We start from the raw sequence: 13,733 nt of genomic DNA, 5'->3' as shown, positions 1-13,733 counted from the left end.
CCCCCCCCCCCCTGTTAACCAATGAAACTTAACAACCATGTCCAGATCAGGCCTTTCCTGCTGGGAGTGACCAGCCGGGCTTCCCACTCCTCTGCCACCCACACACACACACTGACACACACTGACACACTGCCTCAAAGTAGATGATAATAAAAAATAACAAGAGAAGCTACAGAGCCGCACTCTCCACACAACCACCGCCAGCACCTCGAATGATCCTCACCATACGAGCTGGAACCGGTTCTAAAACTGTTGCGCGCAGGACATCCATCCAGTCGACGCGAACCCAGCTCGCTCTGAGGTGTTGGTGCTGGTAATGTGACTAACACACCGAGGCGATGTGAATGTCTGGCCTCAACATGACCAAAAGGTGCTTTGAAGACTGTCCAAACACCCAACAAAACCAGCCATGCCCAGCTGTAAAACCACCAACCAGCACCCACTTTTTTAACCTTTTTGGGGTTTTTTTTTCAGTGCACCTCAAATAAGCAGGAGCTGGTTTCTGGTTACAAAGTAAACCACTATGTTTTCCCCTCATGGCGTCCATGCACTTTGCATTATTTTTACATTTGTACAGAGACGGTGTGGGGTCGTACGCAGCTCAGGGTAGCGCTCTTCAACCTGTCACTGCGAGCTGTCAGTCAGCTGTATGTACGATGACCGAAAGAAGGAAATTCCCCACAATCCTTCCCCTCATTAAAAAAAAGACAACACTGCCTCTTTAAGAATGCTTCCGGCAGCAGTAAACACAGACATTTATGGCTAGCAGAACAGCAACACGTACTTATAACCTTTGAAGCTAATGTTGTTTTAAATCAAACATTTACAGCAAGCTACAAAACTTACCATGTCTGCTGGTGAAATAGCCTACCTGGCTAATTACTGGATAACATTAACTTGTTGGGTTACATTTCTTTTGAAAAAGCACAATAAAAAAGAAGTAATACTCTGCACCATTAGCCCATTTACTTTAGAACTATAGCAACAATATATTTAGCTCGTTTTTGTTCTGTAATTTTGTTTAGATCTTCTGTTTAAATCCAAAATCACTAAAGGTATTATCTCACTGTCTGTGGGCAACTAGGTGGCAAACATCGTCTTAAAACGAACAAAATATTTACCTGCTTTGTTGTAATTTTCTCTCAATTTTGAGTTGTCAACTAGTCTCCAAAAGTCTCAACCTCAAAAAATATGACTTTAAATCTTTTAAAACAATCTGTTGGCCAGGGGCGTCAGTCCACTCAGATGGGATAGGCGTTCTTTTTTTTTCAGTCTACTTTATTTTTTGCCACCCTCTAACCTTCCACTAAAATTATACTACTTTACCAAATAGCTTTAATAATATCTGTATGATGTGTTTGGTTTTAATTTTGAAGCTTTACATTTTCTGGTAACTATATTACAAATAAATCTGTTTGTCTTCATGTTGTCGCTATGTCTGAAGCCATTTCAGTTGTTCCAAGGAGTTTAATGTTTAGATAATTCAACGGTAGACTGGTTTGATAATAAAGGCTGCTGAGATACATCTCTACAGACCAGTGGTTCCTAAACCTGGGGTCAGAAGCCCACTCATGTCTTCAGATGGTTTCCATAAATCAAATGGAGTTTAAGGATGATTGTCATAAAATATAAGAAACAGGAGTCATAAACTGAAAAAATGAAAACTTGAAGTTGTTCAGGCTGTTGGTGCTGCCACTGTATCCTTAGCAACGTACAAATAAACATTTATTTCCAATTCAAATGTATTTTACAAGCTATTTTCCACAGCGTAACTGTCAATACTTTCACTCTCCTCATGTGTATAAAAAAATTTAAATAAAACATTATAACTATAATTAACATTATAGCAATATGTGATCCTTTTCAGGCTTCTGCGGGAATGTTAGTTTTAAATAAAAGCAATTATATTGTGTGATACAAGTTTAAATTGGTTTAATTTTGTGACAGCATGGTATTTTTGATTATCATATACTTGTGACTAAAATCAAAGTTATACTAACAAACGTAGCAAACCCATCCCTGGAGCATTCACCCTTCAGGGATGAATGCTGTTAAAAAAAAAAAAAATACAAAAATTAAAAAATAAAAAAGCGCTGTGACTCATTATAAAACCTTCGAGAGAAAATGTCCCATCCCCAGCAAACAAGCTTCTGATTCAACCGACCCTGAAAACAGACGGAACAACTAAGGAGGAAGGTTACCCATTTTATTTTGGCGTGAGAAAATGTGGGGGCTGGTAAGGAGGAGGGGGGGTGACAGTGGGCTTTGAAAGACACTTTTGAATGAGACATAGTAGCATTCCAGTGATTGTTACTCAGAAGAAGAAAAAAAAACGCTCCAAAGCCTTCAACATGTGAAAAACGAAAGCCATATGTAATCAAAAGCGTAAACACTTGTTGTTCCCACGCTGGATGGGAAAGGCCACCAGAGACATTGGTGAAAGACATGTCTGACTCATTTGCCATCAAACAACAACTCAGACAGTGTCGCTCTCTAAAAACTTTTCATTTTGCAAAAAGTATTGTAGGTAAATTAAAATAAAACCTAACTTTTAAAAGCCGCTGTAACTGATCGCTTTAATTCAGTGGGACATCACTGAAGGAAATGTATGCAGATACTTGGAAACTTATTCGAGTTCTTCAATGTTCTTGCAAGAAAAGCGTCTGACTCCTCCGAGAATGTAAGGCAACGGGCTCTTTCCTGTGGCTAACTTATCCAGACACAATGTCCTTTCTCCCAGCCCTTCCCTGAGAGATGTTTGAGTAATGAAGCATGCCCCTTTGTTGCACACCATCGTTTTGGTGCCCTGAGTCAAAGCTGGCATTTGATGTGGAGCCTGGATAGCACCCACGGGGGGGCGGGAGGGAGAGCGACCCCTGTAAATACAGATAGATAGATGACTTTATTACTCACCGAGGGAAATATGGTCAGTTAGGAAATGTGGAAAGAGCCCTGGCTGATTTGCATAAATCCCTATGCACACACACACACAAAATCTACTTTCTTTGTTCCAGAAGAGGAAAAAAAGACCAGAGGGAGTTTTTATAACTTTCAAGAAGTCCATCTATACTCCTCAAGGTTTGACGATAAGGAGACAAAATGACAATAGTTCAATAGTTCGTAGAAATGCCCCCTTCCCTGTCGTCTCCCCGCTGAATGCAGTTTGTCTGCAGGTCCTGTGGTATGGCATTATTATGACCCCCCATCTCTCCAAATGCCACCTCGGTCTGTTCTGAAGAGAGAGGGTAAGCAGTTTAATTATCATGACAATGGGGAAGCTGAAGGCGGGGGCCGACTCTGGACACTGCGTGAGAGATGACCGGAATCAGTCTCTAATCACAAACGGAAAATGATTTTATGTACAGGGTCACAGCATCTTTGGTGCAACTATTAAACTGTCTTTCTTTACTTTTACTTTATCAAAGGCTCCTTAACAGAGTTCCTTAATGGACAAATCTGCCCTCTGCCCCCCCCTCAGATCCACTTCTTTGTCTCTCTGTTTGACTGTGTGCCGTTCATGAAGTCAAGAGGCTAATCAGCGGCTGCAGAGCTATTCACAGGGACCCAGTGTATACAGCGTAGGCCCATTTAGCAGAATTGTTAAAGTGGCCACAATAGATCTGTTTTGACACAAGCCCTGAGTGTGCACTCGAACCATTGATGTGGAATTGAAGAGTGGTGATGTTTGCTCCCAAAACATTGACTTCTTTCTACAAATTGAACTTAAGCACCATGCCCTGCCCCTGCAATCCTGAACAGCCGAACCAAAACCTCGGATACAATTAAATTAATTAAATTTGGAGAGCCCTCGAAACTGAACTGGCAGCGCAGCGGAGTATCAGAGCTACAGAGCCGCAACACACAAACATGTCGTTATTTTTCTGGGCTCACGTCACATCCAGCCCTGTGTATTTAAAGTCTACATGTGGGATGAAGAAACGCTAACTGGCAGGTTTGTTAAAGCCGAGAGGACAAGAAGTTCGTTAAAAAGTTTCTGGACTTTTGTGGAGATTAGGAAGACTGTTTGTGTTCTTTTTTTTAATATGACACTGGAAAGACTTGGGGTTGATTAGTGCTGGGAGCTGACTTTTGTTATGATAGAACAACTTTCACAGCTATACGGAAAAAAGTTCAAGTGTATGCATCCCTTGAAGGAATGCTTTCAAGCCGGATTTTTGGCTAAGGTCATCGTATGTTAAGAAATGGGGGCGTTAAAGCCATTTTAGTCAAACCTTGAAAATAACATTATGTGAAATTTCATACAATATTGCAATATCTCACATGATCTGACGTGATCTGTTAGCACTTACAGTACAATTCTCCGTTTCCCCAAACTGAGGTCACTCAAAGAGTAAAATTATTAATTCTTCATAACCTTTCCACAGAATGTCACATAAAACATCTGTACGATCACTTTTATGGGGGGGGGGGCTATATCTACTGAAAGGGCGACCTGTGTAAAACGAAGCAACAGTCCAGCATGTTGTACGTTAGATAAGATAAGTAACCTGCATTTATACTTGTAGCACAAAGCACAATGGCGCCGTTGCTGCCAAGCCAGATGCTAATTTTTTTTTAGGGAACCATTTGAAATTCAAAAAGGGAATTCAGAAATTGAGCACAGGCGGCTGATACCAGACACTGATTGTGATTAATATTAGCAGCACACATGAAGCCATGTTAAGTAAGCTTTAAAAAAAGAAAAAGAAACTGCAGCCACTCTGTTTTTCAATGACTTTTCAATTAATAACAATCAGTTTGCACAAATCCTCACTGTGCATTCCTCAGTGACTTATGTCTGTGGATAGAGGGGCTGATAAACACACAGTGGAACCGCATGCGATTTGTCATCCCTTTTACCAAAACATTCTTCCTATATGTTATTTTGATAGGTTTCTACTGCTTTAGGGGAACGCCGGAGGAGAGCAGAAACAGATACACAGCTCCATGAAAGGGCGAAGTGTTCTCTTGTGGATATTTATGCAACAGCGATGAATCCTGATTTTGCTGCTGGCGTAAGGAGATGAGGACCTCTGACAGCTATGGAAAGTCGTGCAGCGATTACTGCTTGGACCACACTCTGCAAGTGCATCCTTCCTCCTATTTCAGATCCGTCATGCTTACAGCCTACGGTCTTTATGGCGCATTTCCGAGGGCCTTGTCAGCAGCTCCAGGAGTTTGATGGAGTATGTCAGCACTATCTTTTCAGAGGGGCTGTCAACACCGGCTTTGTATCAGCCCTCTTTGAGATGGGGCACAAAACACAAACAAGCCCTGCGGGACGCACGCCACGATGACTGAGATTCCAAATGACAACGGAAAAGAAAAACATTCACGCCTTGCTTTCACACACAGACAAGCGTTAGTCCTCTGAAGATGTATTTTTTTTAACTGTATTCCAATTAGAAAAGCAAATGAGTATTAACAAAAGTAATCAACGCTCGCTGAGGATAAAAGGGTTTTTCTTTTCCTTATGATCGTCTACATCAACAGTTCCTGATGTCTGCCGCAGAGCCATGACAAGACAAGTCCTGTCGTGACTCGTTCACTTTTCCTGGTATTATTCTCTGATAATGAGGCATGTGCAAGGCATGCATCTCATTCATGAAAGAAATTAAAGTGCATTACCTTGGAGCACTGCTTGTGATTCTGGCACCACACCAAGGACCCGTTATTCTGTGAAAGAGAAGGAAAAACATCATTAGTCATCACAGAATACCGGCGAAAAACTTCATTTACAACAATCAATCCGTCAAATGCACGAGTAAATTCGACCCTCGTCTCTCCTGTCACGACATACCCTCCCGCCGCTTTGCTTAAGTCCCGACCTTCCTGATTGATTAGGGTAATATGAAAGACAGATTTAAAGTCTAAGTGTTTCTAATTCAAGAGGAGAAGTGGGGTCAGTGTAGCGAGGCTGCAGCACACCTCTGGTCAGTTTCTGAAGAACACGGTGACCTCTGCCTCTGAGGATTTGTTTGATCTCTCAACAAATCTTCCCGAGGTCAGCCAGGTAAGAACTGATGTAAGCACTCTTGTGCAGACTGCAGAAAATTTCCTCTAATTGCTGTGCAGGTGGCACCTTTGCCCTCGAACATTTGGTCCTGATAGTGTCGCGAATCCATAAAGCTTCAGTGCGTAAACATGAAAGATTTTCAAGTGAAGGACAAGTAAGGGTAAAATTGCTTGTGCAAGTGGCCATTTCCTGTACTCCTTTAGGTGAAGTACTTTGGTATTCTCTGGAGAACATAGTTGTGTTTGGTTAGATATGTCAAGTGCCTTAAAGGGATAGTTCAGATCTTTTAAAGTTGGGACCAAAAGGGATTGACGTCACCCTAAAACAAGATAAAGGGTCCCTACTCAAAACCAACCATTTTCAGTACCTTTAATCATAGACAAACTACTTAAAAATGAATCACCTATATGGGGTTCCATTAATTTTGAACAGAACAAAACAAAGATTCTGAATTACAAAAAAAAATTTGCTATCTGTGCAAAAATATTTATGAGCATTTAATGTGACTCTATCACCCAAGCCTGAATCTTTCCCACCATACCAAAACATCTGATCCTTGTTTACAGAGATGCTATTGAGTTCACAGAGCAATGAGAGTTCAGAATACATTCAAGTCACTCGTAGTCCATGACGTGAAACTGGGCTTGGGATCTGGAGGTTCCCCGTCCGCTCCATAAAAGCAATGAAGCTGTGAAAGACATCCAAACTTTAGGGATCTGCAAGCAACGGGCCTGCTTAAGTTCAATGTCAAGTTCAAAGCTTTTTCTCACAATGTAATCCAGAAGAAATTTCCCACGAGACACTGGGAGGGAAGTTATCATTACGGAGGTTTAATTTGACATCCAGTGCCAGTAAGTGTTGTGCTTTTAAAGTCAAGGATAGCGGTCAAATGGCTTCAAAGGAATCCAAGATTGGATGGTCATGTCTTCAGAGAATCTCCCTCTCAAAAGACTCCAGATAAGCATGAAAAATAGAAAACTCTGAGCACTAATGAGACCTGGAAAGGTTGTTTTTGTTACCAAATGAAACTGAAATAAGAGCTGATTTGGCTGAAGGGTGTGTTGTGCATTTGTGGGTTTTCAGTCCTTTTGGGTGACATAAAACACCTGTGCTCTGTCAGGCCTAATTTTGATTAAAACATTACCTATTCTTCACCAGTGCATCATTTTGTTCCCATGACTGAAATCCCTGTGGAGTTTGCAAGCAGAATTTTTATGTTATTGATGAAACCCACCAAGCCAAACCCCTTTGGTGACACAACATAAATAAACCTTTAACATTCACGCTGACGAGCACTGCTTCCAGATCATTTATACAGATTGTCACAACTGTGGAGCACGTCCTGAACCATCAATCCTTCTTCTGACGCCTCTCTTTGCCCATCCATCAATCGAGACAGGGCCAGATCCACAAAGGAACTAATTTTGCTGTGTGACACCATCCTCGTTGCAGAGAGGCTCAGCAGGATGTTGCCCCAGCTGTCCAGACCTGACCCCACCATTTCAGGGACCAACAAGGGAATAATTATAGGTCAGGACTTCATCCCTCTGACTCACCATGACATTCCTCTGCACTCTGAACATTATGCAGTGCTGAGGACTGTCAAGGACTCTGGTGAATGAATTCTTTCCAGATATCCTCTGGTGTGACTGGGGTCGAGGAGGTGAGACCAGACAGTGCTGTACGGATGTGCAAAGATGAACTCCGCTGTGTTGGTGACAGTGCAGTGACTAGAGAAGCATGTAAAGAGGACATTTATCACAGACATTCATTATGGCTGCTGTCAGCTGACGAGTCCGAGCAGGTGGCCCGAGGCAAGTTGTATTGTCTAGACAACTGAGAGATAAACCCACCCCTCTTTTATCTTTGAGGCTACCGATCCTCCTTTTGACATTTTAAATCCTCTTTTCTTGTGGGTCTTCAATTTGGATTAAACACATCCTCCTTTATTAATTGTGTTTAATCTTGTCTTAATCTTTTCCAGCATTTAAATAACAGAAAACGCCAGCAGGCTACGAAACGAAGACCCTGTAAACTTTGGACCGGGCTAACAGGAGGCATGACTTCAAACAACAGAGCGGTGTCTTTGTGATGGCTTAGGGGGGTCTTCAGGCATCACCGAAATAACTTCTCCCCGGTCACACATACGCAGAACTAAAATGGGGAGTCTTAAAATTTGGGTCGACTCCCATTTTACCCTTAAGCTCTACCCTGAATTTTTGTGCATTCACAGCTGGGGTTAAGGGTGCCCCAGTTCATTTTGGGATGAAGGGCAACATGGTAGGGCTATCTGGCACTTTAAATAAAGATTTTTTAGGAAAATACAATAAGATAAGGCTACAAAGTAACCCTTAAATTAAATGTATTCTGACATTTGATATTGCCACAACCATTACAACGTCTGGTTTGATGTATTCCAATGTGTCATCTTTGGTATAAATGTTGTTTTTCTTTAGCATGTATTAAAAAATATGTCATACTTCAATGTCTGACATAAACTAGATACACATGATATAGAAAGTCCAGCAATAGACACTTAGCATCTGTTCAAATTTTAAAAAATAGGTGGCCATTTAAAATGTACCCATTTGTCGATGTTGTATCCCATTTTGTAGTGGAGTTCTTTAAACACTTACCCATTGTGACTTCAAATTAAGGACCAAGGGAACACCTATAGGCTGAATCCCATTTTCTAGGGTTATCTTTATGCCTATGTCTAACCTTTAACCCTTAATTCAAAAGCAGAATAGTTAAAATATTCCATTGCAAAATGGGATACAAATTCAAGAAGAAAATGTCACCAGTTGTCGCCAGTTTTTTAATGCAACATCAATATACCTTTATATGTCATGTAAAACTAGTTCAACTAGCTTGCAACAGTCTTTAGCTTACTGATTTGTATGCTGCTTTAGGAAGAACAACAATAATATGAAATGTAACACAGTGAAATACATCAAGCTAGGCATTATAATGGATGCTGTTACTATGGGACTTTTAACTGGAAAGAAAACCTCATATTTGTGAGTATTTGAAGTGTGCCCTTGAAAAGTCAAAGTTTGAAAACCAGACAGTCCTACTCTTTTACCCTCTCCCTGAATCACAAAATGAACTCCTGTAATGAACATGCAAAACGTATCGGCGGGCCGGTGAGAAGGGGGGGGGGGTGGAATGGGATTCAGACTAAATGCAGAGGTAGATGTAACGCGAGAAAATGGGGTTTCAGCCACCGGCTTTTTATCTTAGCGGGTGTGAGGGCTGTGGTCGTTCAACTATTTTTCAGTTGATATAAACTATTTGTCAGGCTCTCCGAACGTGAGCTAATACGTCCACATTCAGCGTTAACATAAAAGGGTGTTTCATGGATCTCAAACAGCTCTGGTTTAAAGTTGTCTCCACATTGGGATGAAGGCCATTCGTCAAGTGAGGTAGCGCCGGGTGTAGCAGCGCTGAGATTTACAGACCGGACTGTCATGAGTTTTTTTTTTAAAAGTGCACACACACACACACACACACACACACACGCCGAGGTGAGGCCAAGCTACATAGACCTCTATTCATCTGCTGTCTTCCCTAATGAAAAACCCCACACATAAGACGAGTATGAGCTGTGGGTTCGATTCCACCGCAGGTCATTTAATATCAAAGAGCAAAAACAACGGGACATGGAAAACCTACTTTCCAGTGTTTTTTCTTCACCGTGTGCCCTAAACACAAATCTATCAAGCGAGTTGCTTGGGCTTTACTATGCAGCATATTAGAAATGAATGACTAAATTTAAAACGTACGCTTTTTTTTTTTTATTGCGTTGAATGTAATAGCACGACCTCATGGACACACCTTGTTTTTTGGCTTCACAGGTCCTCACATAAATAATCCAGCACAAGGCTGATGCTTTCAGAATACATTATTGCACAGGGCTCCCAGCTCGCTCTTAATATTTAAAAGTGTCCGAGGCTAATATTTATGGTTGGGTGTTCCCCTCCGTCTATTGTACCGAGGCGACAAGTTCCCCAAAAGTGGAGTAAAATCTCAATAAATCTGTATTTGGAAATACTATTACATCAATTAATCTCTAGTTGCCATAAATCTGACAAGCAATGAGACTACCCGTGGGTTTCCCCAACTCTGCAACTTCACGCTTGTTTCCACTTCGCACTAATTCAGGATGCTGGCAATTAAAAAGCGGCTCTCTGATTCTTATTCAGATTCAGACGTGTGGGTGTTCAAAACATCTGTAACAACATCTAAACTTTCCAAGCTGCATTCCGGTATTCGCAGAGTGATCAAATTAAATCCAATATTTGAAAAGTCCAGCTGCTAAATGTGTTAGGAGAGAGCAAATTATCTGTTGTTTCACGACCAAAAAGAAGTAGCGGCTCGTATAGATTACTAGATGCTGAGAGGAGACAGTAAAATATGAAGAAACACTGGGAAGGGAATTCTGTTTTGACATACGAGTGAGGCACTTCGTTTCCATTAATATGGAAAGTGTTGTGTGTCTTGGTTTTCTTGGTGAGTATTAAATTGCCCCCCGATGGACGTCTGAGTTGAATTAGGAGGTCTGCCGTCTCAATCACTGACTCGTCGATGTAACAAGACCTGGCAGAGGAAGCAGATCCACCTGTAGGCCGTGCGGACTGAGCATGCGCCGCTGTTTGTGGGACAAGCCCCACGTTGGACCTCGTCGCATTTAGCCCCTGTATGGAGCGGCAGCTTTTTTAGCAGGAAGGTGACCTCTGGTGCCGTGGTGTGCATCCCGTGCGCGCCTGTGAGGTGTGACGCTGGCATTTATTGGCGGAAGGACGGCCATATGTTTTTGCAGCTGACCAGGACCCCCTCCCCCTCCCCAACCCCACCCACCACCCCTCTTCCCCTCCATTCTCACATGAAAAGGCTGCTCAGCCCGCAGCACAGAAGACAACCCTCACAGACACCCAGAAGGTTATCAGCAACCACCTTCTCTTTAGACAAACACCTCCCTCCTATTCCCACCTCCCCCTCGCTCAGGAGCAGCTCAGACTCCGAGGCTCTGCAGTCAATTATGTCGACTATTAGCTGTTCATTAGAGGTAAGGCTCCAACAGTTATTTCACTTCTTAGTTGCTGACTAATTTAATTCCCTGACTTTGCAACCTTGGGCGGCATTACTCTCTTGGAATCTGCTCAGAACAAATCCCTGCCAGCGACTTGCCAAGTTGCACTTGAAGGAACGCTGCTTGCAGCCCGTTTCTTTTGGACGCACAGCGCTTCTAGTAACTACCCCAACGGGGATGTTCCCTGCAGTATTCCTCCTCCAGCTCAACCACACACATGAAGTCGTCCTAATGAACCACAGTAGGTCTCGGGAAATCTGCGTTCAGGGCCGATTTGTAACAAGCCACGTGCACTGCTGATTCCCTGGACCTAAGTGCACATTTCTCCAACTCTGCAGTGTTTTCCCAAACAATTAGGGATTCATTAAGGCACCTTGAAAAGGGACAAGCCCTGCAGAGGCTCACAGTGAGAGCTGGGTGAGCAGAAGGAGGAGAAGGAGGAGAGAGGGATCAGAGTCCAGCTCTTTTTCCCCCTCTCTGGGGTCCTGGGAGAAAACGGTGTTCAATGAAGGGGAGGAATAAATAAATAAACAAATAACTAGTGACAGAAACAAATCAGCTCATTTATAGTGGCTCCTAGGCAGCAAGATCCGCAAAACTATAACCCTAAAACAAAGGTAAGAGAAAAGTGGAGTCAAAGTAACCAAGACAAAGAAAGTGATCTCTCCTTTTTCCAGTAATTAGCAAGTAATGAATGGAAACTGGCACCACTTGGACCTATTAATCATCTCCGAGTCTGAAAAACACATAAGGAAAGAAAAAAACGTGTTAATTAGAGTGGAGGCGCATTAGAAAGCGTCCCGTTTTTACGCACAGACAGACAGGCTGCAGTTTCCCAACCTGGTGACATTTTAGTGACACTTCTCCCCCCCCATTAGTGACCTGCTCCTGATGAAGTGAAGTTAAACACCCCCCCCCTCCTCCTCCTCCGAGCTATCTCGCGTCGCGAGCTTCATCCATCGGGCAGCGGCTCCCTGCCTTCATTGTGTCTGCTCGGCCGTCGTTACCTGGGAGTGCTTGAAGAAGGCGGAGATGCGGGTGATGTGCAGGCTGAGGCAGCGCGACGCGCACCGCGCTCGGTACACGCTGCCGGTGAAGAACGAGTCGTCCTGCCTCCGAGCGCCGCCCGGACTCGTCGCGGCCGTAATCCACAACAACAGGGTCACCCACGGCGCGCTCAGGCTCCCGGAAAACATCCTCATCCTCATCCTCATCATCGCCGTGCTCCAGCAGCCCCCTTTGCGCGCGGCGGCTTGTGTGTGTGTGTCTCTCTCTCTCTCTCTCTCTCTCTCTATATATATATATATATATATATATATATATATATATATATATATATGTGTGTGTGTGTGTGTGTGTGTGTGTGCGGCTAATTTAATTTAATCCCCTCCGCGGATCGGACAAACACTGCGCTCAAGCTCCGGCGAAGAAACTAAAGAAACTTCAATTATACACAGGGGAGGAGTCTCGGGCTTCAAGTGCCTCGCGATTGGATCACCCCGCGTGTGACTGACGCGCACGAGGAGCGTTTTAAAGCAGGTAGAGCTGGGGAAACATAACACTGATCCATCAGATAATAATACTACTAATGATTAATAACAACTGCATCTTAACTCGGAAACCTGTTTCCACTGTTGAAAAAAAACCTTCAGCAGCAATCATAAAGTTAATTCTTTGTTTGGACCCAAAGAGACCAAAAAGATGAAAATGTCGGCACTTTTTTTTTAAAGGGACTCATTGCAAACTATGAAATCAAACCGATAAAAAGGTTCTCCTGGACTATATCAAGCGGCGCCGTTTGATATGGTAGTTTTCCAGACGCAGTTCTGAAATGCAGGTAGCACTCACTGTAAACAAAGCCGTTTTCCCTTCATGCTTTCCTCAACAAGTCTGAAAATTGTATGACTTTCCCATCCAAGGACGTGGCCGTTGTTAAACAGTTTTCAGCCACTTTGGCTGTTTTCCATAAGTAAACAAACAACACATCAGTATGAGACAGAAAAAATAAATAAAACTGCTTTTTTTATTTTGGACTTTTTCTTTATGACACAACTTCATCTTCGTGCCTTTAATCCCTGTAAGTTAAGGAACTGAAACTTCCAACTTTCTGATTGCAACGGTTTACTTTCCTAGTCACGTCACTCAACAGGTGAACTCTGCGCCGGATTTTAGCACGGGCTTACCGGGGCTGCAGCCCGGGCCGGTGCTTCGGGGGGCCCCAAGGATGTTTTGTTTTTGTCAATGGATAGTGTCAGAATTTAACCAATGACTAAGATGATTTTGAAACGTCCATCTTGAATGCTTGCTTATTATTGGTCCACTTTTGACACATCTTAGCATAGGGGAGGAGCGTTATAGTGAATGTTTTTTTTACAATGGCGGACAACAGAAAATATGACAGTGGAGCGTAGAAAAGAAGGAAGAGAAAAGAAAAAGAGTATCGCGACAAAGAGGCAATGCACAAAATGCCTAAGCTGACAGGCTTTTTTAAACCTGTTAGCGGAGATGGAGCAGAACCATCATTACCCCCCACTCCTCAAACCGTTAGCTTTTCTAACACCGGCGGCTCTGCTAACACCGGCGGCACTAAGATCCCGCCAGAAACTTTAACCGTGGCTGAATCGG

General features: G+C 43.0%; 1 protein-coding gene across 1 annotated transcript in view; it reads right to left on the bottom strand.

Moving 5' to 3' along the window:
- The window catches only part of LOC108239777 (anosmin-1), a 51,614-nt gene extending 39,189 nt beyond the window's left edge, over positions 1-12,425 (bottom strand). Inside the window, exons 1-2 of the mRNA XM_017422710.3 lie at positions 12,116-12,425; positions 5,629-5,676 (exon numbers count right to left, since the gene is read on the bottom strand). Coding sequence (XP_017278199.1) covers positions 5,629-5,676; positions 12,116-12,325 — 258 coding nt within the window. The 5' untranslated portion in view covers positions 12,326-12,425. The remainder of the gene's footprint in view (positions 1-5,628; positions 5,677-12,115) is intronic.
- Between the last annotated feature and the right edge of the window lie 1,308 nt (positions 12,426-13,733).

The sequence above is a fragment of the Kryptolebias marmoratus genome, linkage group LG6 (assembly GCF_001649575.2).
Source record: "Kryptolebias marmoratus isolate JLee-2015 linkage group LG6, ASM164957v2, whole genome shotgun sequence".
NCBI lineage: Eukaryota > Metazoa > Chordata > Actinopteri > Cyprinodontiformes > Rivulidae > Kryptolebias > Kryptolebias marmoratus.
The sequence above is the reverse complement of the archived record's forward strand: the minus strand, read 5'-3'. Positions and strand labels throughout refer to the sequence as shown.